General features: G+C 36.7%; 1 protein-coding gene across 3 annotated transcripts in view; it reads right to left on the minus strand.

Moving 5' to 3' along the window:
* Positions 1–23,784, minus strand: part of AFG2A (AAA ATPase AFG2A) — a 129,942-nt gene extending 106,158 nt beyond the window's left edge. For 2 of the 3 annotated variants that reach the window (XR_015749237.1, XR_015749238.1), the window contains exons 1-11: positions 23,561–23,784; positions 21,201–21,325; positions 20,903–21,060; positions 16,933–16,991; positions 15,632–16,258; positions 14,798–14,927; positions 14,499–14,555; positions 13,129–13,252; positions 11,710–11,965; positions 1,281–1,435; positions 78–287 (exon numbers count right to left, since the gene is read on the minus strand). Coding sequence is in view for 1 of the 3 variants with exons in the window: in XM_026667035.2 (XP_026522820.2) it covers positions 78–287; positions 1,281–1,435; positions 11,710–11,965; positions 13,129–13,252; positions 14,499–14,555; positions 14,798–14,927; positions 15,632–16,258; positions 16,933–16,991; positions 20,903–21,060; positions 21,201–21,325; positions 23,561–23,693 (2,034 nt within the window). In the remaining 2 variants the exon portion in view is untranslated. The remainder of the gene's footprint in view (positions 1–77; positions 288–1,280; positions 1,436–11,709; positions 11,966–13,128; positions 13,253–14,498; positions 14,556–14,797; positions 14,928–15,631; positions 16,259–16,932; positions 16,992–20,902; positions 21,061–21,200; positions 21,326–23,560) is intronic. The other variant, XM_026667035.2, reaches the window with a different exon arrangement.
* Between the last annotated feature and the right edge of the window lie 397 nt (positions 23,785–24,181).

Here is a 24,181-nt window from a genome sequence, read left to right on the forward strand (position 1 = left end):
GATAATTGAAAAATACTAGAATAAGTATTTTTATGGTATTTGATAACATCATGTTTAAGAACACAGCGATTACTAACCTTTACTGCCAAGAAGTTTAGACCACTTTCATGAGCCAAGGCCTTGGCAATCATGGTTTTAGAACATCCTGGTGGTCCATATAGGAGTACTCCTTTTGGCGGCTGAATGCCCATTCGAATGAAAGATTCAGGATGCTTCAGCGGCCATTCAACAGCTTGCTTTAATTTCAGTTTAACATCTTCCAGCCCTCCTATATCTGACCAGGATATCTATAATGCAAGTCACTTTAATTAATTCACTCACTGATTTTTGGTAGCTCCCATGTTCAGCAGCATAAATACCGCATTATCAAGCAGCTACTAAGAGTTTAGTACTTAATTAGATCTATTTTAACACTGTCTTCGGATTACTTTTTATTGAATACACACACCACAATCAGTGCCAAATAGGATACAGTAATCAATCTTTATTTCTGGTAATACTGATGTAGTATTTCTTTAGAAAATCTTTCTCAAGTTTATTGTCCTATAAGTGCGTAGGCCATTTTTAGGCTAAAGAAGGCAGTTATATAAATACAAGTGCTCAGTTCAGGGTCATCAAATGTTGCAACAAGAAGCTGTTCATTCATGGGAAATGCACAAGAAAAAAAACCATAAATTTAAACTACCACAAGTATAACAGTCATTTGCACTCTCTTGTTGACAATGGTCAATCATTTGCATAGCTATATTATTATCTACTATAAAGATGTTTCTTTGGCTAAGCTGTATTCATGAAATTCATTCATCATGGATTGAAAGACTTTGCCGAAACAGTAATTTTTGTGTCCATGTGTGGATATATTTCTATTCTAACCATATGCCTGTCTTAAAATAGTCTATCCCTGCACATTCCACAAAAATAAAGAATGATATCAATGTACAACAATGTGCTAAATTTCCACCCTTGTGAGAAACTTATGATGTTGGAAAATATGCAAGGTTAATACTGACTATTCACTATTTTTTATCATGATGGATGTTTTCATAGGAAGCCTTCTTGACCTCCAGCTATATTGGAACTTCAACTGTAGAATATCCAAACAGCATAACTAGGAATTAAAGGAGTTATAGTTCCAATATATTCTGAAGATATAGAGAGGAAAGATATAAAGACCACTTTATCTACTTCTATGATCAGATGACTGCCTTTAAGCATGACTCTTTTTCTTATTCTCCAATCTCCAAATAATCATCTTAAAATATTGAATAGAGAAATCTTACTTTGGGTACATCAATTGTCACCTCTCTCATGGCACTGGGCCTGACATCGTTCATTGCTTGCAGGAAATCACTGTGATTAATAATTACAGATACAGATACATCGTCATCCAGGAGATCCTCTTTCTTACGAAGTATTCTCCGCAAAGCATGCATTCCTGTATAAAGGACACAAAATGCCAAATAACGTATGGATTTATTACATTTCACAAATATTTAACAATACATAAGTAGTAAATGCTGTGCTGATTCATGACAGTAATAAAGATTGAACTGAATATAGTAAACACAAAATATGAGAAAGTAAGAGATTTCTCTCAATTAGATTCCATCAAGCATAAATAAATGAATGCTTTAGCATTTATAATAGTGATAGTCAACCTCTGAAACTCCAGATGCTATTGAACTGCATCTCCCTATCCCAGAGTCTTCCATCACTAGTCCCCCTTTCCAAAATAACTAAAGGTGTCACACATTAAAATCACATCAGAAATGTCACAAAATCTCTAACTTTATCCTTAAGAACATGTTGAGGCATGTTGAGGCTGGTTGGTACACTTGTAAACAATGACTAGTTTGTATCTTAAACTAGTACTTATTTTTTAAAAAGTCTACCATCATCCCAAGTAAACATCCTTGAGACTATTTTCAAGCATTTCATTAAAAAAGGATTTAGATTTCTGATCACGGTTATTCATCTTCTTCCATATAAGCCTGATTGGGAGAACAAGGGCATCCAAAAAAGCGGGGGAAAGATACCAATTCACTGTCTTCTTTCAACTTGTCCAATTCACCAAATTACTTTAGACTAACCCACCAAATTAAACTTTAGGAAACAGCTTTGTACAATGAAGAAAAAGGTTCTATATCTCTCAAATAAAATAATGTCTCATTTTCACATTAAGTTATTATACTGCAAGTACTAGAGACCTGGTGGTGATCAGGGTTGCACAATATTTTTGTGATAAAAGTAGCATATTGAAATATGTTAAAGTTACCCATTTAAAACAGTTGTTATATTCAATTGAAAAAACACTTATTTCATGCATTGTTCAAAGAAAACATCTTTAACCATTTCTAATCCAAAAACATATCTTTAACCATTTCTAATCCAAAAAGAAGTTATTGATGAAATCTGATATGTAAAAGGAAACATGTAATGTCTTATTCTTTGCTATTACCCAATATATCTGGGTTTTTTAATCAGTTTGCTCTCAACCAATTAAAAAATAAATAAAGAAACAGGACCATTCAGTAATTGTTCAAGCAGGCTAGAGCATGCCTTCCCCTTGTTTCCAAGCTAGATTCAAACTTAGAATATGTAACTAGATCTTTCTTCCACACTCCTCTGGCCCACCTGTACCTACTTCTTCCTTAAGATCTGGGGCACTCTGCTATATTGGAAGGTTATTCTAGGAAGAGAAATGGGCATCCCTCCAAAATCAGGCAACAGCATGTGGAGTAGTAGAGCTTTACTCCATTTTGTTTAGGGGATGCTTCAATCAGCTTAGTTTTACATCAGTGCAGTATTTGAGAAATGTGGGGGGAAATCTGCTTCTTTCTATGTAGTTAAAAGTTCAGCCCTACTATTCTCCATATGGGCAAAAACGGAGATGGTTAGAACTGTTCAAAATAAAAGTATATAAAGTACACATTTGCTCAAACCATTATGCAGTTCAGCATTTAAATGGAGCAATGTTTTACACAAAAAAAAAAAAAACAGTAATAAAAGACAGATTGAAGCCAAAACTTTAATCCTTCCTGTTTCCTCTTGTTAGCATCATTTATTTCTGCTGTCCCCGCTGACCTTGACCTTAATCAGTGGTTGTGTTATTTCCAGGAATGGATCTAGTCAGTACTTTACTGAACACATATATATCTTCTTTTTCATTAAATGAGGAGGAAGAACTTGGTAATGTGTTTGCATATGTGAGAAGTATGTTCTAGTTGTAAGATAGAGCAAATCCTGAACAATGACCTCACCCTTTGATTAAAGCTGCATTCCAAAAATAGCAGGCATGTGTCCAACACAAAGGAAGTTTAAAAAACAGTTTGCCAGATTACATTTTGGATAAGACCCAGCTTTTATTCATGTACTGAAAGACAGCTTGAAGAACATGCCTATATATCAGGCAGCCCTTTTTTTCCCATCTCCTTAGTAGATAATCATGCTCCCTTACCATTAACTATTGTGCTTAACTTTTCCAAAATCCTATTAAAAACAAAGAATTATAAAATATTTACAAATCAAGAGTTTAAATGAAATATACCCATACTTTAATTCATATAAAAAGTCCACATAGCTTATAAGAGGTAATCAAAGTTGGTTGTTGTATATTTTATATATATAATTTTGAATCTCTCAGCATTTGACTTAATCAGAATGCTTAGTTTTCAAGAGCGTATATTTATAGGACAATTTAGTGTTCAAGGAAGGGTATACAATTAGAAAACATAAAATAATTATATACCACCACTATTTTTAGCTAGTATTCAAAGTATAGTTATTAGTTTGAATACGATTAAATTTGTAGCATTGTTTTAGATGCGTACAGCTGGTCCTCAATTTACAACAGTTCATTTAGTGACCATTCAAAATTCCAATGGCACTGAAAGTGATTTATGACCATTTTGCACACTTACAACTGTTGCAACATCTCCAGTCACGTGATCAAAATTCAGATGCTTGGCAACTGACTCATATTTATGACAGTTGTAGTGGCCTGGGGTCATGTGATCATCTTTTATGACTTTCTTATAAGCAAAGTCAATGGGGAAGCCAGATTCGCTTAACAGCCATGTCACTAACTTAATAACTGCAGTGATTTTCTTAACAACTGTGGTACAAAAGATCATAAAATGGAGAAACATTCACTTAACAAATGTTTCACTTAGCAGCAAAAAAATTGGACTCAATTGTGGTAGTATGTTGAGGACTAACTGTACCATGGTTTAGCTAAAGTAGAGGTGGGATCAAAATTTAGGCTTATGAGTGTAAAAAAGAAACCCTATAACTGGAATATGGTCTTATGTAGGGGTTGCCCAGGATGTAGGAAGAACAAAGAGACCATTTTCAGATCCCACTGACCCAGACAGATCTAAACAGATCTATCCCAATTCAACTGTGTGTGGGACGGAGGATAGCTATCAAACAAAGCTATTCTATCTCCTGTTCTCATCTCTACATATAATCTAATGTTTCCATACATACCACTACTCAGAATGTGCTGTGTGTTGCAAGTACTTATCTTATTCTTTCCCTGCTCATGTAGAAGTAGGTCTGCACATAGTTTTCCTCTCAGTTACATATGCAATAGAAGGTACAAATTCAAGGGCCTTTGGTCACTAACTTATCACAAGCTGAGAGGACCTTATTACAATATTTCAATTTTTAAACTTACTGTTATTTAACTACTTATTCTTTCCTTTCTTGCAATCACAGAATCTGGATTTAACAATTATATTTGTACAGCTGCAAAGAATGTTGCATAAGAGAAGACACTTTCCAGCATGTCAACCAGCATACAGCAGTTTCCTTTTTTAAAAAACTCCTTTTGAACCTCTTTTGGTCTACTTTTTAACTGGTGATTTTGGATCATAGGAGCAACAGAGGGCTAAATCCATTGTAAATGTGTCCTTAATGCTGATTTTCTGCTTAGCTTGCCAAAGAGTATATCTAATTATACTACATCCTCACCCAGTGATTTGCATTCATGAACTTTAACTTTATTTATTTATTTTTTGCACAATTGGTGGCTCTAAAATGAATCAAAGCTAGTTAAAACTGATCTTGAGAGGTTATGTGAGTCAAATATATGAGGAATACATTATTGTAATGGTTACATTCTCTATGAGAGTTCTACCCAAACATCTGGAATGTACCACATAAGAAAAACCTAGTTTTTAATTTGTGGTTTTTCACCAAGTTAATCAGTTACTCTGTTCCTCACAATTTTATAAATTAATTGTATTTTATTATATTTACAGGTGCTTAGATCTGGCCCATGGGACCACCCTGAAACAGCGAAGGATCGGCCCGCTGTGTCTCTGACAGCGAAAATTACAGAATTAACTAATTACAGAAAAAAAGTAGTAATAATATTTATTAAATGTATATCCTATCCTTACTATCAAATCAATCCTAAATAAAGGCATTATAACTTTATACTTACTTCTTTATTTCATTATTTAATTCGTAATCCAATTATCTAGACCCCATTTCTTCTTGTTATATCACAGACACTTCTTTCCCTTGAATTCATTTTGTGTTATATCCTACTTTTGCTTCCATATAATAAAATGGGCAGAAGTAGACTCTCATACAGTGATTTTTGATACTTTCAATAAGCATTCTTCCTTGCATTAGACTCTACCCAAACCGTAAATATTTTGACCATAACTTCTCTCCATTTCCCTGCTTCTTTTAACCAACCAGGCTCCCTTTGACTGGATAGTTTTCAACTTTATTTTTCTCTATATATGCACTGTGCAATGCGGTTTTTCCTCTTTTTTCCTTTTTTTCCTTTTTGCATCATTCTATGTGATGTTTTTTCTCATTCTCAGCTTCCTTCATACTGTCATTTAACCAAGCCCTTTTTTTCATATTTTTTATCAATGTAACTCCTTTTTGGCATTCTCTGACATAATTATTTTCACTTCGCTGCATTCATTCTGTTTGGAGATTACCTAATCTTCTAAAATATATGTTCATATAGAGCTAGTACCTCTCTTTATTAAATAAGTCTGTTTTTGGTTGTTTCTTTCTCTTGTTTCTTTTTCTTTCACATCCATTTTTTTCTTATGATCAACACCAAATAAGGGTCTATCTAACTAGGTGGAACCGCTCATCACCTTTACATCTTTCATTAATTATTTCATCTTTACCATAAACAATCAACTCAACTGTACTCTTTGACTCATTATTTTCTCATATGTATACATGAACAGGCATATGCTTAAATCACTTCTTGAAACAAGAAGATATTTTTCTAAACAAATTCATGCCAAATAGTTACTATTCTGATTCATTCTTGGATCTCTGAATTGCCCAGCTACTTCTGCACTTTCATTTCATTCCTGCACATCAATTCATGCCACATAACAATATATCTTTTCTCTGCAGGTCACATTAATTCAGAGTATTGCACACTTTCTGAAAGAGTATTGCACACTTTCTGAAACACCAATTTATAATTTCTGGCATACTGTTCAACCTTTTCCTTTGTAAATTTATAATTTTATTTTTCTACTTCATAAGGTATGTATCAACTTCATATCTTCTTCCCCTTTTTTCAAATTTTACAACCATACAACATATATAATTTTCTTTCAATTCATTTATTAATTTATACTTTTATTCATATACACCTCTTTCATTCCAAGTGTCAACCTTCAATAAAAAGTGTACACTACTATTACTGTTAATCTTCTCATCACTCCTTATCACCCATCCCCTCCCACTTGTGATTGTAGGACTGTAACTTTGTTGCTTGTATCCTTACGATTTATATTGACTGTTTCCTAGTATGATTGATTGTTGATTGTACCCTATGACTATCATTAAGTGTTGTACATTATAATTCTTGATTCTGAACGAATGTACCTTTTCTTTATGTATACTGAGAGTATTTACACCAAGACAAATTCCTTGTGGCCAATCACACTTGGCCAATAAAGCATTCTATTCTATTCTATATGTTGACTCAATGAAGATATATTTGGAAATGTGATGAGATTTATTAGATAAATTTAAGATATGTTTACTACTTATGATGAGAAGGGATCTTTATTATATTATTTAAGTTTGTACATTAATTACAAAAGCAATATAAAATCGTTCCTGTTTGTACAAGTATAAGAATTTGTCCTTCACAATCCGTACATTGCAAGTTGAACTGGATAAACTATTGGAAGGAGGAATGTGGAATTGTCAGGCTTTGTGAATGCTTAGTACCAGTATTTGCTGAAACATGCCTATTGGCCTAACGATGTTGTGTCAAGGCACAGGAAGCAGAAAATAATATTAATTTCATTTCAAATAAATGAAACTCCATTACATAAAAAGTTGTTTCCTCCTACAAGGGCTATCACATATGTTTGATTTATTTTCAAGACAGTGTCAGTAAGATTATTATTCTTGATTTTAAAACTATTCACAAACTATGTGCAATAAACCATGTGAAATAAAATGAAATAGTCCATTCAAAAATTTCAATAATTAGAATATAATTCTTTTGTTAAAAGTTGCGCAAGTATTAACTTTCTACTGAGGCAAAATATGCAAGTACTATGTCATCAATAATCAAATCATCCATTTATAAAGTCCTTTTTTACAAACATATTTCTACAATTCTTTTATAATAGCCCTACAGTCTATCCTTTTGAAGTATATCTTCTTCAACAGCTGTAGTTTTACTATAATTTGGTTTTTTAATTTGCTGTTTAAATATAGATATTTTATAGATATTTTAATAGGTATGATTGAGCAGGATATGAAGTGCTAAAATTGTCCCCAACTAAATAATGACAATGATATTAATAATCATTTTTGTACCTATTTTCTTGCCAAAGTACCTTAGAAAAAGATTACAAAGAATAAAAATAGTCTTCAATTAAAAATTAAATAAAGCCAACAGTCCTACAACAAACTGTAACAATGCAAGATTTAAGTCAAAGTTCATTTAAAATGAAAACTACTAGGAAAAAACTATTTATATTACTAAGAAAATAAAGCGTAGTCAGAAAAAAAAAGGATGAGGTATGAAGAGAGGAAAAGGAGAATTTATCAATGGCCGCTTCAAGTGAGGATTCATGATGAATTAGATATCATTGAAGTATCAGGGTGGCACTGCAACAGAAATTGGTTGCTAAATCGTGAATTCTGGCTGGTACAGTCTTTCTGGAATACTTTTATTCCTACATAAAAGTAATTAAAATGCCAAACCATACATATGGTACAACTTTGATCAACAGAAATATCTCTTCTTGAACACAAATATGCAAATGGCAGTATGCGATTTCTTAGGCAGGAAAACAAAAGATGATACACACTTTTCAAAAATGAAGTGCACGAACAATATTTTATAGAACTTTGCTCATTAATGAATGGGCAATCAATGGATTGTAGAAATGATTATTTTCCAGTACTTCTAAGTTTGAGGCGGCCTTTGCTGATGAGAACAGAGGCCCGAGGGGCACACACAGCCATTCCACGCTCTGTTTTCATCAGCAAATGCTTTTTGCAAAAATAACTGGAGCCTATAGGAACACTATCTCTCATCCCTGTAGGCCTTGGCAAGCCTTTGCTCCAGGCGAATCAGCACATTGTGGTGTGGGACAGCGGAGTTAGCTGTCACCAATTAGGAGCGGGATGCTGGCTACCTGTGCGGCAGGGCTGCCGGATGTGGGGAGGCGATTACCGGGTGGGATAAATAGAATGCTGGGATCGATAAACACTCAGCACTAACTTTACTTACATATGCTCGCTGCTTCTTGCTACTGCTACAGCTGTGATGGAATAAACCACTGTTATTCCTTTGGATTCTGTGATTATTGCCTCATCTGCATGGCTGGCCATAGAGTGGCTGAGACCCTGGTAATGCGAGAGGGGGAGATATGAAATGACAGAGGACCAGAGTGGAGGGGCTCTGCTTTTCTTCCATTTGAGGGGGAACCAGTTCCTCCCCGTCCAGACCTTCCCAGCCTCCAGGCACCATGTGGCTTCTTTTGAATCCCAGCAGTAAGGATGAGAGAGGTCCCTCCTTTCGCTTCGCTCTGCCCCAGTTATGATTAAGCGTTTACAATTTTGTTATAATTAAATAAGCACAATATATATGTGTGTGTGTGTGTGTGTGTGTGTAGGTCTAGGTGTGTTCGGGTCTTTTCCCGTGTAAGATTAAGAGTATCTTGGTGACGTTTCAGCGAGGTTCCACTCGCCATCTTCAGGCTGGTGCTTTCGGCTTCATGCCAGCGCAAGCAGTGTGTGATCGGAGCTGCCATCTCTCTATAAATACTGGTGGTGGGGGCTGGTGTGCTGGGCTGGTTGGCTGCGCTCCTGCCTCTTGATTGGTTGATGGAGTTGATGTTGGTATAATGGGCTGTGTGATGGCCTTGTGAGTTTTGTTGTGGAGATATCCTGGATCTTGTGCTGTAATCTCCTGGGTCATTTGTTTTGTAGTGATCTTTTTTCCATTAGCGTCTCGTGTTTTAACGGCTTGGGTAATGGGTTGTGTGATGGGCTTGCGAGTTCTTTTGTTGTGGTATCCTGGGTCCTGCGTTGTAATCTCCTGGGTCATTTGTGTTTTGATCTCTTTTCCATTAGCCTCCTGTGTAGTAACGGCTTGGGTAATGGGTTGTGTGATGACCTTGTGAGACTTATTGCTGTGGTATCCTTGGTCTTGTGTTGTGATATCCTGGGTCATTTGCTGTGTTGGAACTTCTTGAGTTCCTGTGGTGTAATTTCCTGAGTTTTCTGATGTGATATCCTGAGCGGGTGGCTGTGATGTAGCATTCTGGGTTTTAGTCTGGCTTCGAGTTTGGGGTCTGGGTCTGTGTTCTTGGCATGTCAGCTTGTTTGGTTTTGGGGTCAGGGGGGTGCGACAGCTGGCGAAGCAGCCATGGTCTGTTTTCTGGATGTTGGTTGTCCTTCCAGCCCCCACCACCAGTATTTATAGAGAGACAGCAGCTCCGATCACACACTGCTTGCACTGGCATGAAGCCGAAAGCACCAGCTTGAGGATGGTGAGTGGGACCTTGCCAAAACGTCGCCAAGATACTCTTAATCTTACATGGGAAAAGACCCGAACACACCTAGACCTACATACCTGTACCCGTGAAAATCTACGAAAATATATGTATGTATGTATGTATGTATGTATGTATGTATGTATGTATGTATGTATGTATTTTCTTAAGTTTTCGCGGGTACTTACATGTATGGCATTCAGCTTTGTTCGGGTATTTTCCCACGTCATATATATATATGGCATTCAGCTTTATTCGGGTATTTTCCCACGTCATTATAGTTGTGCTTTTAAAGTTGTAGCAACATTTCGGCAGAATCTCATCTGCCATCATCAGGCTTCTGTATATAGAGAAGCCTATACAGAAGCCTGATGATGGCAGATGAGATTCTGTGAAACGTTGCTACAACTTTAAAAGCACAACTATAATGATGTGGGAAAATACCCGAACAAAGCTGAATACCATACATATAAATACCCGTGAAAACTTAAGAAAACAAATTATATATATATATGCATGCATATATACATATACATATACATATACATATACATATACATATACATATACATATACATATACATATATATATATACATAAACATAAACATATATATACATAAACATATATATATATATATATATATATATATATATATATATATATATATATATATATATATATATATATATATATATATATATAAAATTTATATTTAATATAAAATTAATTTTTCATATTAAATATATTATCTTTTTTTAAAAAAAATTGTATTAGTGGTCCTCGGGATTTAAAAGTATGAGTTTGGTGGTCCCTGAGGCCCAAAAGGTTGGCGACCCCTGATATGAAAGGTTGTACAGATTTTATTTCTTGGAGTATGATGCACGTGAGAATACATTACTTAAAACTATCCTTAAAGAATTTACCTAGTGTAAGTTTTACTAATGATTTACTATTTTGCAGTATATAATATCCATGTGTTTTCAGACGTTATAATCATCCCAATTTTCCTACTTTTTAAAATAGTCTTAATTCAGAGATTCCTTTTACATAAGAAACAGTTTTAAACGTATTTGCATGAAATCTTATTTCCTACCACTAGAGGTCAGTTCACTACAGCTGGAGTAGTATATTAATGAACAATGTATTTAATTCATGTCCAAATTTTAACTGATCTTGATGTATATTTTTAAAAAGCAACTTGAATATATGCTATTATATGACATTTTTTAATGCATTTCCATTTTAAATATTATTTTGCTCACTTTATACACAATAGAAAACAAGCTGTCCTCAATATATTCACACTAAATGATATACAAACACAGACTTATAATTGATATAACGTTTTGTTCTGTTACAAAACATATGCTAATCTGATCTCATATAGTCTTCAATGAAAAAACTTTGTCTAAACTTTGTCCACATTAATTTTTCTCTATAGCGTGCTCTATTGAGCCATGTTAGTAAAATGCTAAACAGTAGACACAAGTCATGTAAACAGGATACATCCATTCCACTTCCAGTGTTACATAATTTTTAATTAATTATATTTAAATAATCTTCTACTCAAAGTATAAATAGATACCATGCCTTCTTAGTACATGTACACAGTTAATGATTTATTGTAAGTAAATGCTAAAGTTATCTCAATAACACTGATGTTCAGCGTGAAGCACATTTAGCTTACCTGCTTCCTTGCACAGTGCTGCTAAGTCAGCTCCTACATACCCATGGGCACTGTCTGCTAGTTGAGTCAAATCTGATGCTGACAATGAGTGAGGAGTCTTACTGAGAACCTTCTTTAAGATGTCTAGTCGATCTTGAGAATTGGGAACTCCAATTTCTATCTCTTTATCAAAACGTCCCGGTCTGCGCAGGGCTGAATCTAGTGCATGAGGGCGATTGGTAGCTCCAAGAACTAAGAGCTGCCCTTCATTGTCTTCCTAAATGACAAAAAAAAATATTGAAAACAGGTTTACTGTAAGCTGTAGAAATGAATAGTACTGTAGAGTAAGCATTGGGATAAAGATGGATAAGACTACTGTATCTTTTTAAAGCAGCCGTGATATTTCACAAAACATCAGCAAGAACTTCTCATTAAGTCCACAATCCAATATACACATAAAGAGTTTTGGTTCTTTTCAAGGTAGCAATAAACTTACTGGGAACAATGATCTTGCTTTCTAAAGAGTTATACAAATATTTATTAAACAAGGCTCAGATAATTTATTAACACAGATTTTACATAATTCTTGAAAAGCTCTCTACTAGCTTATCCTTATTTGCCACAGATTAAAACTATCAAGGTAATACAGAATTTGGATCAGAAACCAAAAAGGTGCTCTGAGATAGTCACAAAGTCACATCATCCTGGGAAAATATGTCTTTCAGCTAAAGACCTGACATCATGGTGTGGCAAGATGTTTTGATATGGATAGAGTGTCACAATTAAACTCACATGCAAATCTCATGGCTATCAGCAGATCATATCTTTTTTTTTCTTTTAAAGCAACAGGAGTAGCATGTGTACCCATGGCTTTTCCAAAACAGCCACTGGCTTCAGTTGCAAAGTGTTGCAGAGGCTTAAAACAACTAAAGGTGCCCTCTGTTCCTTTTAAAGGGAAAGCTACCTTCTGGCTTGAACTGAGGATCTAAGTAATTTTAAGATTTTAATAAGATGTACCATTCACTATGGCACAATTTCCAACCATGCAGCAGTGTGGTGTCTTCACATAATTAACTGGTTCTGGACTCTACCACCTAAGCCATGGGTTTCAAACTCAATTGTGTCACATGACATATCGTGACTTATCGCAATGTTTTTTTGCCTTTGTGGAGACAGAGTGGGCGTGGCCTGCATGTGACATATCTGGCCCATGGGTTGCCAGTTTGACAGGCCTGACCTAAGCAATGTAGCTCCATCATGACACGTTCCATAGCTGGAACAACATACGATGCACATCTATGTAATGTAAGCTCCCATTTCATAATATGGAATCATCAGTGAAAAATAAAATTTGCCCCAAAGCATTATTGGGAAAAATGTCTAGTTTACATTATGTTTCAGAATCACAGAAGGGATGAGCAAAGAGACAAAGAGACTTACTGATCCAATACCATCCATCAGTGTTAACAATGACGCTACAATTCTTTTTTCAACTTCATTCTGGGCTTCTTCTCTTTTTGGACATAGTGCATCAATTTCATCAATAAATATAATGGATGGTCGCCTTAACAAAAATGAGAAATAAAATGTTTCTTGGAATACAATATTAAAAGGGAAATAATAGCATACCTCTTACAATAGGCACATTAGAATAAATATGCATATAAAATGAAATAATGAAATAAAATGAAAAGGTAAAGACACCCTCAAATTAAATTCAATGTCTACAGACTATACAGGAATGTCCTACTTTTCAAACCATTATTGCCTTTTTCTAGGGCATGTTTTCAACCTCATCTACTAACCTGTGACTTCTTGGTAGTCTCCATCAAATTACTAACTGAGCCCAACTCTGCTTAGCTTTCTCAAGATTAATCAAAGAGGTTGGGTGCTGCCACCAGCTATGACACTGAATAACCTCACTGAATAATTCAAATATTCAGCTGATTACAGCATTTCATGGTTCAGCTAAGAAAATAAGAATGTATCTTAAAACAGTGTATATATTCAAACACTAAATATAGGCCAAAATTAGGAATACACACTCTTTAACCATCACAGAAATAAAGAAGGTATTCTTAAAAACATGAAAGGAAAATGTAACCCCAATGAAAATATAAACCAAAAGAAACGGCTATGAGAACAGTATGGCATACTGACATTTATAAATTTCTGCCAATTATCCTGGGGGATGGGCTTTTGTTTCTCTCTCTCTCTCTCTCTCTCTCTCTCTCTCTCTCTCTCTCCCTCCCTCCCTCCCTCCATCCATCCATCCATCCATCCACCTGGGTAAGCAGTATGATCCTTATGAGCACCAATCAGCCTATAGATATCTCATTGGTGTCCATCAGCTATGTTGACCCAAATAGTTTCAAAAAATATTATTCTAACTAAAAATAGTCAATGGGAATCTAGCAATCAGCAAAACAAATTCCAGCCTTTGGCATCATTTACTTAGAAGAATGCTTCTGGACTAAGCTGCATATTCATTTTTTGATGACTGTAAGTCAGTGCTTTCTTCAAAGAAACTCCATCTACCCAAAAAGAAAGACAAAGCGAAGCTGAAGTGCTAAAAAGCATGTTCTGAAGATAGAAGAGTTGGTAGTGAGGAATTTTAGCAGTTTGCCTTCTAGGAAATAAACACTTTGTGAGCCCAGCAGCCATTTTTAAATAGACAAACTGCCTCTCTTGGCAGCTATTTTATGAAAGCTCAAAAATATTTGCTCTAAATATGCCATTAGAGCAAAAAAGTTACCTGTTCCTTAAGTTAAACCATCTGAAGTAACTTCACTGAAAGAATAGAAGCATACCGTAAAGAGGCTTCAGAAAATATCTGTCGTAGCCGGGCTTCACTTTCTCCATAAAATCTACAAGAAAATTAAACATGATTCATTGTCAAAAGTCTGGCCCTCATACAATTTCCTATATAAGTACATTATTGTGTCAACATCTTGATATAAATACATCATCGGTCCTTCATTTACATTTACAGACGTAGCTATATCCCATCTGGGTAACAAAGAGGCCTTGTATTTTAAAAACAGTAAGTACATTGCTAATTTAAACTTAGATAAAGCAAGTCTGAAATAAATCAATGAAGGGCACTTACTTGCTTATTATTTCTGGACCATTAACTGTACAGAAGTGAGCTTCAACCTCATTTGCAATTGCTCTGGCTAGCAACGTCTTTCCTGTACCTGGAGGGCCATATAATAGCACTCCTCTTGGAGGTGGGATTCCTTCAGTGTCACACATAAACAGCAAAGAACTGAATTTAATTCTTCGACATTGTATGAAGTTAAAAGTTCATAATGGCAATAATAAAATTGTCCCCGTGTTAACATTAAATTACTAATGAAAAACTGTATTTTATATGAAATATGTCACAATTATTTTTAGAAACATTCCAAATGGCAGTAAGGAACCGAACAATCAACAGCACAATGTTTGCTACTAAGAGCCCTTTTAACTACTGTTGTGTATTTGTTTCTTTTAACTTAAATAATTGAAAAGAAGGGTCTTTTATAAATTTTATTAGCTTTTAAAAACCATGCAAGTTGCTTTTTCATGAGCACAAGACAGTTAACATAAATTTTGCTACCCTTTCTCCGATATGTACCTTTAAAGAAAGCTGCCCAATTCTAAGAGGAGCTTTTTTGGATGCCCCACCACAGGAAAACTATTTGGAAAAACTGATTTAGGCCATTAATTCATTCGAGTTTATTTAACAAGCAATGGTTAAGCAAAACATGACAGAAAAAAAAAAAAACAATTAAGTCATTGTACAGCACTTGGGCAAGAGAAACAAATTATTAAAAGCAGAATAAGATCTGCCATTTTAAGAAAAACAAATGCATTTAAACTATGTCTTACATTATTTGACAGGGTTACCAAATGAAAAATAGTAATTTATACCACACGTTTATAATCATAGATATCCTACCGTATTTCCTAAATAGATCAGGCTGCTTCAAAGGAAGTTCAATCATTTCTTTTATAGTTTTCAGCTGGTTACTGAGTCCACCTATTGAATCGTAAGTAACTTTTGGTTCAAGATTGCATTCTTCTGTCACTTTGGCTTGTGATTGAATGAAACTGACCCTAGTCCTTGACGATATGAAGTAAAATGGTTCCCAATTCTGTGACAGTCCTGTTTTATCAGCCAAAGGTAATCCTTCACCTGCAAAACCTTTCTCACAATCTTGTGATATGATTGATTCAGAATGAAGGTTAGACCCATCACCATCAAGGATCTCTGCTGGATCAGGACTCAATGCTTCATGCCCCATATTATTTAAAGAATCATTCATGGATATGTTATGATCCTCATGCTTACATGGAGTACTGGTAGGTACTTCACTGTCTGTTATTACTAGTTTTCCAAGTTCAATAGATAAATTGAAATGACTATTAGTCGAATTCTCCAGTGGTAATTCCTGTGGTATCTTTAAAACATCTTGCATTTCCAGCAACACACCATCCATTCCTTTCACCTTTGTAACCTTTAGATCACAAGATCGGCCATAGAAAGTAACTTGTAGGAAATTTCCTGGCATTACTATCTTTCCATCTGCAAAAGAAAGATTAAGAAAACCAATCAGATTTCTCACATAGTCTCCATTTAAAATATTACTGCATAAAAGTATCTGTAAATAATAGCAATATAACAGGAAGTACAATTATTTTCAAAACAAAAGCAATGATCTTGATGATCTAACTGCCAGTTCTCTAATTTTAAAAAAGTTTGCATTTTCCATAGTCTTGGTAAGCTTTAACACAGTAAAATAATTGTCAGTCCTTTAGAAGGACTTAAATCAAAATGGGGATATCATATCCTACTTTTATACTTGCTTTTAAGCATCCAAAATTAATGTATTGGGACAATTTAAGATACACAGAAAATTAAGACTACATGGCATAGAAATCCAACAGAAAAGCTCAGAAAGGTTAGTTTTAGCAAAGCATACCTATGAGCCTGTTTTGAGGTCAGAACAACCTATTTTTGAATAGCACTTTCCTTCTTAAGAGAATATTCTATGCACTTTTAAAAGGCACCCTTCAAACTGAATAATTATAAAGTTTCAAATGCAGTATTTTTCCCTATTCTTGATACTCTTGCTCCAGAGTGGTGTATTGGATCTCTGTAAAACTCAGAAATCCAAAACATTTGACTACAGGACAGACAGAAATTTATATGTATTTAAAACTACAATATAAACCAGAAAACATAAACTAAACCCATACCTAAGTTTCTCAAGAGACAAATGGACAAGTCTTCAGTACTGATACAATCATCTTTAACCCTAAGAAAAAATAAAATAATCATTGTTAAAATTTAATAAATATCATTATTTCAAAAACATCAAATGTACTCCAATGTAAGAAATAAATTAGGCTCCCTCAAAAGTGACTTCTTACAGCAATTCCCATGCAGAAATCTGTTATACTGGTTCTTCGTTAGCATGACCACATGGACTCATAGACTATGTCAATTCAATGCACAGAATCTTAAATTCAAGACCTAAAAAAAATCTTTTGTATAACAGAAATTATTAAACTAACATCAGTAGGGAGTGCATTAAACATAAAGTTCATCTATCTATCTATTTATCTACCTATTTACCTACCTACCTGAATACAGTAGCAATTCTGGGTAAATGTCACACCTATCAGAAATCAGTGGATACTAACTTTGTCAACATTCTTTATATTGATGTTTCTTCTATTCCTGACATCCCAAGAAGACCAGTAGATGTTTCACATATATACTTCTGGTTATTTTGTTTCCAAGACAGCCTCTGCTGCAATCAGATTTTTTTTTATAAGGTAAAAAATTATATATACTCTTATATAATGTTCCCATCTTGGGATATGCCATTAAGGGTTAGAAATTTCTCCTCAGATAATTTTGGAAGCATTATCTGGGGAGATTCTAAAAATGAAAACCAAAGATACAAGAAAAAAAAAAGGAGAGAAATTTAAAAAATCATCCAGGAAGCAAATGGAGAAAAGAATATCACTCTTTAACTGTCAAATAGCAATGTTAATCTAGCAGAAGATTCCTGATATATGAGATTCTGAAATTCAAATTCATCTCCTTCAAATCCAGAATGTATGAATCCTAAGAGATTTTAAATGGACATCCCATTCATTAAATTTCTTTCTTTTTATCTTGTTACTTACAATCCAAGATTTATCCAAACTATTTTATAGATTGAAGCCTTGCTTTTAAATAAATCTTGGTCCTTGTATCATATGGTTTATAGCCACTGATATTTTTACTTGATATTAAATGCACAAGAACACTTTTATACCACCAATCCTTGAATCTACATACCATGGTTCTCTGTACCAGGTTAGTTAATTACAGTTAATCCAAACCATATGCCTCCAAATGAGAATTCCAGTCAGAGTAGGGGTAGGATTCTACCGGTTCATACCGGTTGTGTAGAATTGGTTATGATTCTGCAGTTTGGAGAACCAGCAAATTGTGCCCATGGCTGTCCCTTCCCCTCTCCGCCCAGTCAGTCCTTATCACGCATGCACAATATTGCACGCATGTCCAACATCGCTGACTGCATTCTTCCCTGCCCAGTCACTCCTTAAGGTATTTCTTTTTTCCCCCTCCCAACAATCAGCTGTTCCTATGATCAGCTGTGCCGGGATTCCCCTCGCTTACTTACTGCTTCACCCAGGAGGCTTCCCTGAGGCCCAGGAAGGCAAAAAATGGAGGAGGGGGCAGCACCTCCCCCTGCCCCCTCCATTTTTTTCCCTTCCTGGGAGCAAAAACGCCCCCCCAAGGAGGCTTCCCTGTGGCCCAGGAGGCCCAGAAGGTCCCAAAACAGACTGTTGGGGTAGTGCTGTGCACTCCCTCCAGGATCCATTTTTTTCCTTCCTGAGCCACAAGGAAGCCTGGGAGCAAAAACGCCCCCCCCCCGGGGCTTCCCTGAGGCCCAGAAGGTACAAAAAAAGGGGGGGCTGCAAAAATAAAGAAACCACGCTCACCTAGTCACATGATCATGCCCACCTAGCCACGCCCACCTAGCCATACCGACCTAGCCACGCCCACAGAACCAGTTGTTACAAAATTTGAATCCCACCTGATTCAGAGTCATCTGAAGTATGAAACAGGTGGCAAACACTTTTGACAAATAAATGAGAAACATTCCAATTCCTTACAGAAACTTTAAGAGCAAAGTGTCTGTAATCTAAGCTTTCTGAAGAGAATTACATTTTACAGAAATATACTACATATAATGTACTTAATTTATTCAGCAATTCCGATTTGAGTTACAAAGGTATTCTGGGGAATAAGAGAGAAGGTGCATAGCACAAATATACACTGCTCAAAAAAATAAAGGGAACACAAAAATAAGACATCCTAGATCTGAATGAATGAAATATTCTTATTAAATACTTTGTTCATTACATAGTTGAATGTGCTGACAACAAAATCACACAAAACTTATCAATGGAAAACAAATTTAGCAACCCATGGAGGTCTGGATTTGGAGTTACACTCAAAATTAAAGTGGAAAAAAAAACACTACAGGCTGATCCAACTTTGATGTAATGCCCTTAAAACAAGTCAAAATGAGGCTCAGTAGTGTGTGTGGCCTCCACGTGCCTGTATGACCTCCCTACAACGCCTGGGCATGCTCCTGATGGGGTGGCAGATGGTCTTCTGAGGGATCTCCTCCCACACCTGGACTAAAGCATCCCCCAACTCCTGGACAGTCTATGGTGCAATGTGGCATTGGTGGATGGAGCGAGACATGATGTCCCAGATGTGCTCAACTGGATTCAGGTCTGGGGAACGGGCAGGCCAGTCCATAGCATCAATGCCTTCGTCTTGCAAGAACTGCTGACACACTCCAGCCACACGAGGTCTAGCATTGTCGTGCATTAGGAGGAACCCAGGGCCAACCGCACCAGCATATGGTCTCACAAGGGGTCTGAGGATCTCATCTCGGTACCTAATGGCAGTCAGGCTACCTCTGGCGAGCACATGGAGGGCTGTGCGGCCCCCTAAAGAAATGCCACCCCACACCATTACTGACCCACTGCCAAACTGGTCATGCTGGAGGATGTTGCAGGCAGCAGAACATTCTCCACAACGTCTCCAGACCCTGTCACATCTGTCACATGTGCTCAGTGTGAACCTGCTTTCATCTGTGAAGAGCACAGGGCGCCAGTGGCGAATTTGCCAATCTTGGTGTTCTCTGGCAAATGCCAAACGTCCTGCACGGTGTTGGGCTGTAAGCACAACCCCAACCTGTGGACATCGGGCCCTCATACCACCCTCATGGAGTCTGTTTCTGACTGTTTGAGCAGCCACATGCACATTTGTGGCCCGCTGGAGGTCATTTTGCAGGGCTCTGGCAGTGCTCCTCCTGTCCCTCCTTGCACAAAGGCGGAGGTAGCGGTCCTGATGCTGGGTTGTTGCCCTCCTACGGCCTCCTCCACGTCTCCTGATGTACTGGCCTGTCTCCTGGTAGCGCCTCCATGCTCTGGACACTATGCTGACAGACACAGCAAACCTTCTTGCCACAACTCGCATTGATGTGCCATCCTGGATGAGCTGCACTACCTGAGCCACTTGTGTGGGTTGTAGACTCCGTCTCATGCTACCACTAGAGTGAAAGCACCGCCAGCATTCAAAAGTGACCAAACCATCAGCCAGAAAGCATAGGAACTGAGAAGTGGTCTGTGGTCACCACCTGCAGAACCACTCCTTTATTGAGGATGTCTTGCTAACTGCCTATGCTTTCCACCTGTTGTCTATTCCATTTGCACAACAGCATGTGAAATTGATTGTCAATCAGTGTTGCTACCTAAGTTGACAGTTTGATTTCACAGAAGTGTGATTGACTTGGAGTTACATTGTATTGTTTAAGTGTTCCCTTTATTTTTTTGAGCAGTGTATATGTTCTTCATATCTGCCATGTGATCTCAAGAAAAGACAAACTGCTTTAAAGTGCTACAATTGTGCTCTCCACACACTCCAAATTTCTCTTCCAGAACTCATAACTGAAGCATTGCTAAAGTCCTGGCATGCAATGTCATACTTTTAAATATGAGGAAAACTTATGTCTTTAAAATAAATTTCATTATGGTCACATGAAACTCCTTCATGACAAAATTCAGTCAAAGTCACAATAAATTAGAAATCTGAACATAGGTAAGGATGTAAAATGCATGGATATAAACATACCCCAGCTTCACTTCCACTTCCTCTGCTTGAAGTACAGCACCAGTCACAGGCTGGACAAAGACCGTGTCACCAGGTACCACTTTCAGATTCTTCTGTGTAACTGCACTTATGCCAATTTTTTTACCAGGGAAGCCTGCAACAGGCCATGCTGTGCAAACCTAACCAAAACAATAGAAAATATAAGTAAAAAATAATCCATCTAGTGTTACCCCTTTGAAGAAAAATAAAATACACCATTACATAAACAATCCGCCTGCATGCAAAAATACACATAGAATTGATAAGAAAAAAACACCACCTCTTGCTTCCCATTTGTACTGGTAAGCAGCACTGGACGCCCTATGCAAATATTTCCCAGCTTCATTGTGTTGAGTGCCAACTGCACAAAAGTTTCTCTGTATATTTTGGGGACTTTGTCATCTTCTAAAATTAAAGAGAAAAATACAATTATACATTTACTTATCATTTGGTTGATCTAAATTCTTTAAGAATAAAATGCAGATTATCTCCTCAAAGTTAATATAAGAGCAGAACATGATATGCAATATATCTTTGATTTAGATATCTTTGGGCTATTCAATTGACTGTTGCAAGAACAACATTCTGATGTTCAATAAACATTGCCCCATGTGGTTCTACAAAGTTCTATTTTATGCTGCCTTGAAAATGTTAAAGTTCAAGAAGAAAAGAGAATCGGCTCTGCCCATTCATTATATTTTTGCATATTACATTAAAGGTAGTCCTTGACTTATGACTATAAACGAACCCAAAATTTCCATTTGTGCAATATTTGTAAAGTGATTTTTATCCCAGTTTATGACCTTTCTTGTCAGAAGATCATAAAAGATGATCATATGACCCCGGGACAATGTCATCATCATAAATAAGAGTCAGTTGTCAGACAGCTGAATTTTGATCATGTGACCATGAGTATGTCATATGAAAAATTATCATAAATCACTTTTTTTTGGTGTCATTGTAACTTCAAACTGTCTCTAAATGAACTATTGTAGGTTGAGGACTGCCTGTACTAAGGGATCACTGAGGAACAACTTCCAAACCATGATTACCATTCAAATACTTGGCCATTACAATGTAGTTAAGTCTGAATAGAATTAATAAGAAATGTGATGTATGTTCATTCATTGTAACACAACTTAACAAACTTAGTTACAATGCCCTGCCTCCAAAGAACTTGTGAACACTAGAGTAATCAACAAGAAGTGGCAGAATTCTTGTTAATTTTATTCCAAATCCCAATGTATCCCAAATTGGTTAAATGTTGCAAGTTAATGTGCCTAAAATGGTCCATGAAAGTACACTAGGTGGCAGAGTAGTAAGAAAAAGAACTACATCAAGCCTCAAATGAATAACTATAAAAAGTATACCTGCATGAATTTATTTGAGCTAGGAGCAACTGTAAACTTATAATGTAAATTGGGCAACAAGAGCACACTGGTATAGAACGAACTCTTGCCCCCTCTTTTAAAGACAGATCTGGTGTTTTCCAAAAGAGCACTATATGTTAGACATTATGCAGGTAGGTATATTATGTTGGAGCCAGGGGCCTTGTCACAAAGCAATTCAAGTCAAAATCGCCATACAGAGCAGTACCCAACGCAACTGGAAGGAAAGGCAGGGGAGATGCTTGAAACAACCTAAGCAGGCAAAAAGGAATTTGGTATATCCTAACCCACAACTGTGACATTCCGTAACTGTGAAATTACAGAAAAATCACATGGCTTGACCTGTTTTGGAGAAATGATAACACTATTTAAAACTGGAGCTGCTAATTACAACTGTTAAGCTACTTTAGTCCTGACCTGACCTGATGATGAATTAAATACAACATTTTTCAGGATCTCTAACAAAGCAATTTTGGCTTTCCCAAAGGTAGTGAGGGTGACATTTGTCCTAAATGTATACTAAAAAAAATAAATTGTATTCCATCTTGTGCGGTTCCAGCTACCAGCAATGTTCAATACAGAAATTTAAAAAAAAGAATAACAGCTTTATATTAAATGTTGCAAAAGAAAAAGGATGATCACAAACATGCAAACAGCATCTGGGAGCTTCTGTGGCTTAATCGTGTCTGATTTGGACAGGGATTGCCAGAACTCAACTCATTCCGGAATGAACTTCTCCATATATTTCTGTATGTTGCAGTTCTCTCTTAAACAGGGGTCTTCAAACTTGACAGCCTTAAGACTTGTGGACTTCAACTCCCAGAATTCCTCCTGCACTCATGTTAGCTCAGGAATTCTGGGAGTTGAAGTCCACAAGTCTTAAACTTGCCAAGTTTGAAGACCCTTGTATTAAGATAACATCAATTATGTGATGGAGTGATGCTATAACTGTGGCAAGAATCTTGCAAGAGCTTCTGTCACAATAATCTTGCAAGAGCTTCTACCACATGCTTCTGTCACAATAACCAGAGTGACCATCCCAGGGTCCTTAGATTCCTCAATGCTTTCCCTACCTTGCCTACCTTACAGGCTTGTTGAGAGCACGAACCAGAAGTCTCCAAACTTGGCAACTAAGACTTGTGGGCTGGAGAATTCTGGGAGTTGAAGTCCACAAGTCTTAAAGTTGCCAAGTTTGGAGACTTCTGGTTCATGAGCGATTCCCACGAACTCGCGCACGTTCCCAGCATCCTACCCTTGTCCAGAAAGTCTGCAACCGACAACCTCTGCCACCCGAGGGGTTCTTGGGCTGCGCCTCGTTGGTCGAGAGCCGAGTCCTTTTCCGAAGGAGGCCGTTTCTTGTTTTTCCTCTTGCTGGAAGAGGACATCGCAAGAATTCAGCTGGAAAGGCGGAGGCAGCGCCGCTTTAATCGTCTCTGCACCACGAGCGCGGCTTCTTCCCCGGAAGGCAAAATTCGCTCAAAGAGATACTAAAGAGTTAGAAGAACGTCGATTCAAGACCGCCTCTATGGGCAGATCAGGAATTGTTCAAGAACTGAGAAAGTGGGTTTCAAGCGCTACCAAACGCCGCTCTGCCTCCTCGAAGCGTTTTCTAAAAGTTCCTGATCACAATCGTAAAAAAAATTCGAATCCTAATGTGGTTTTCTTTTATTTTTTTTAGGAAGTTGCACCGAATATCACTCTTCATTTTTAGCGTCTAGGAATGCTCAGTAGCAGGGAGCGGATGTTGTTCTGCAAGTGTATCTCTATGGATAACCCACAGTTGCTAGTTAGCAAGCGGCTATGTTCAATGTAATGCCGGAAGTCTTTCCGAAATGCAGCGTCCCTGAGAGCCTTCGCTTTATTTTCCCCTGCG

The sequence above is a fragment of the Notechis scutatus genome, chromosome 4 (genome assembly GCF_049901735.1).
Source record: "Notechis scutatus isolate UNSWTSFEM ecotype Mainland chromosome 4, rNotScu1.2, whole genome shotgun sequence".
NCBI classification, from domain to species: domain Eukaryota; kingdom Metazoa; phylum Chordata; class Lepidosauria; order Squamata; family Elapidae; genus Notechis; species Notechis scutatus.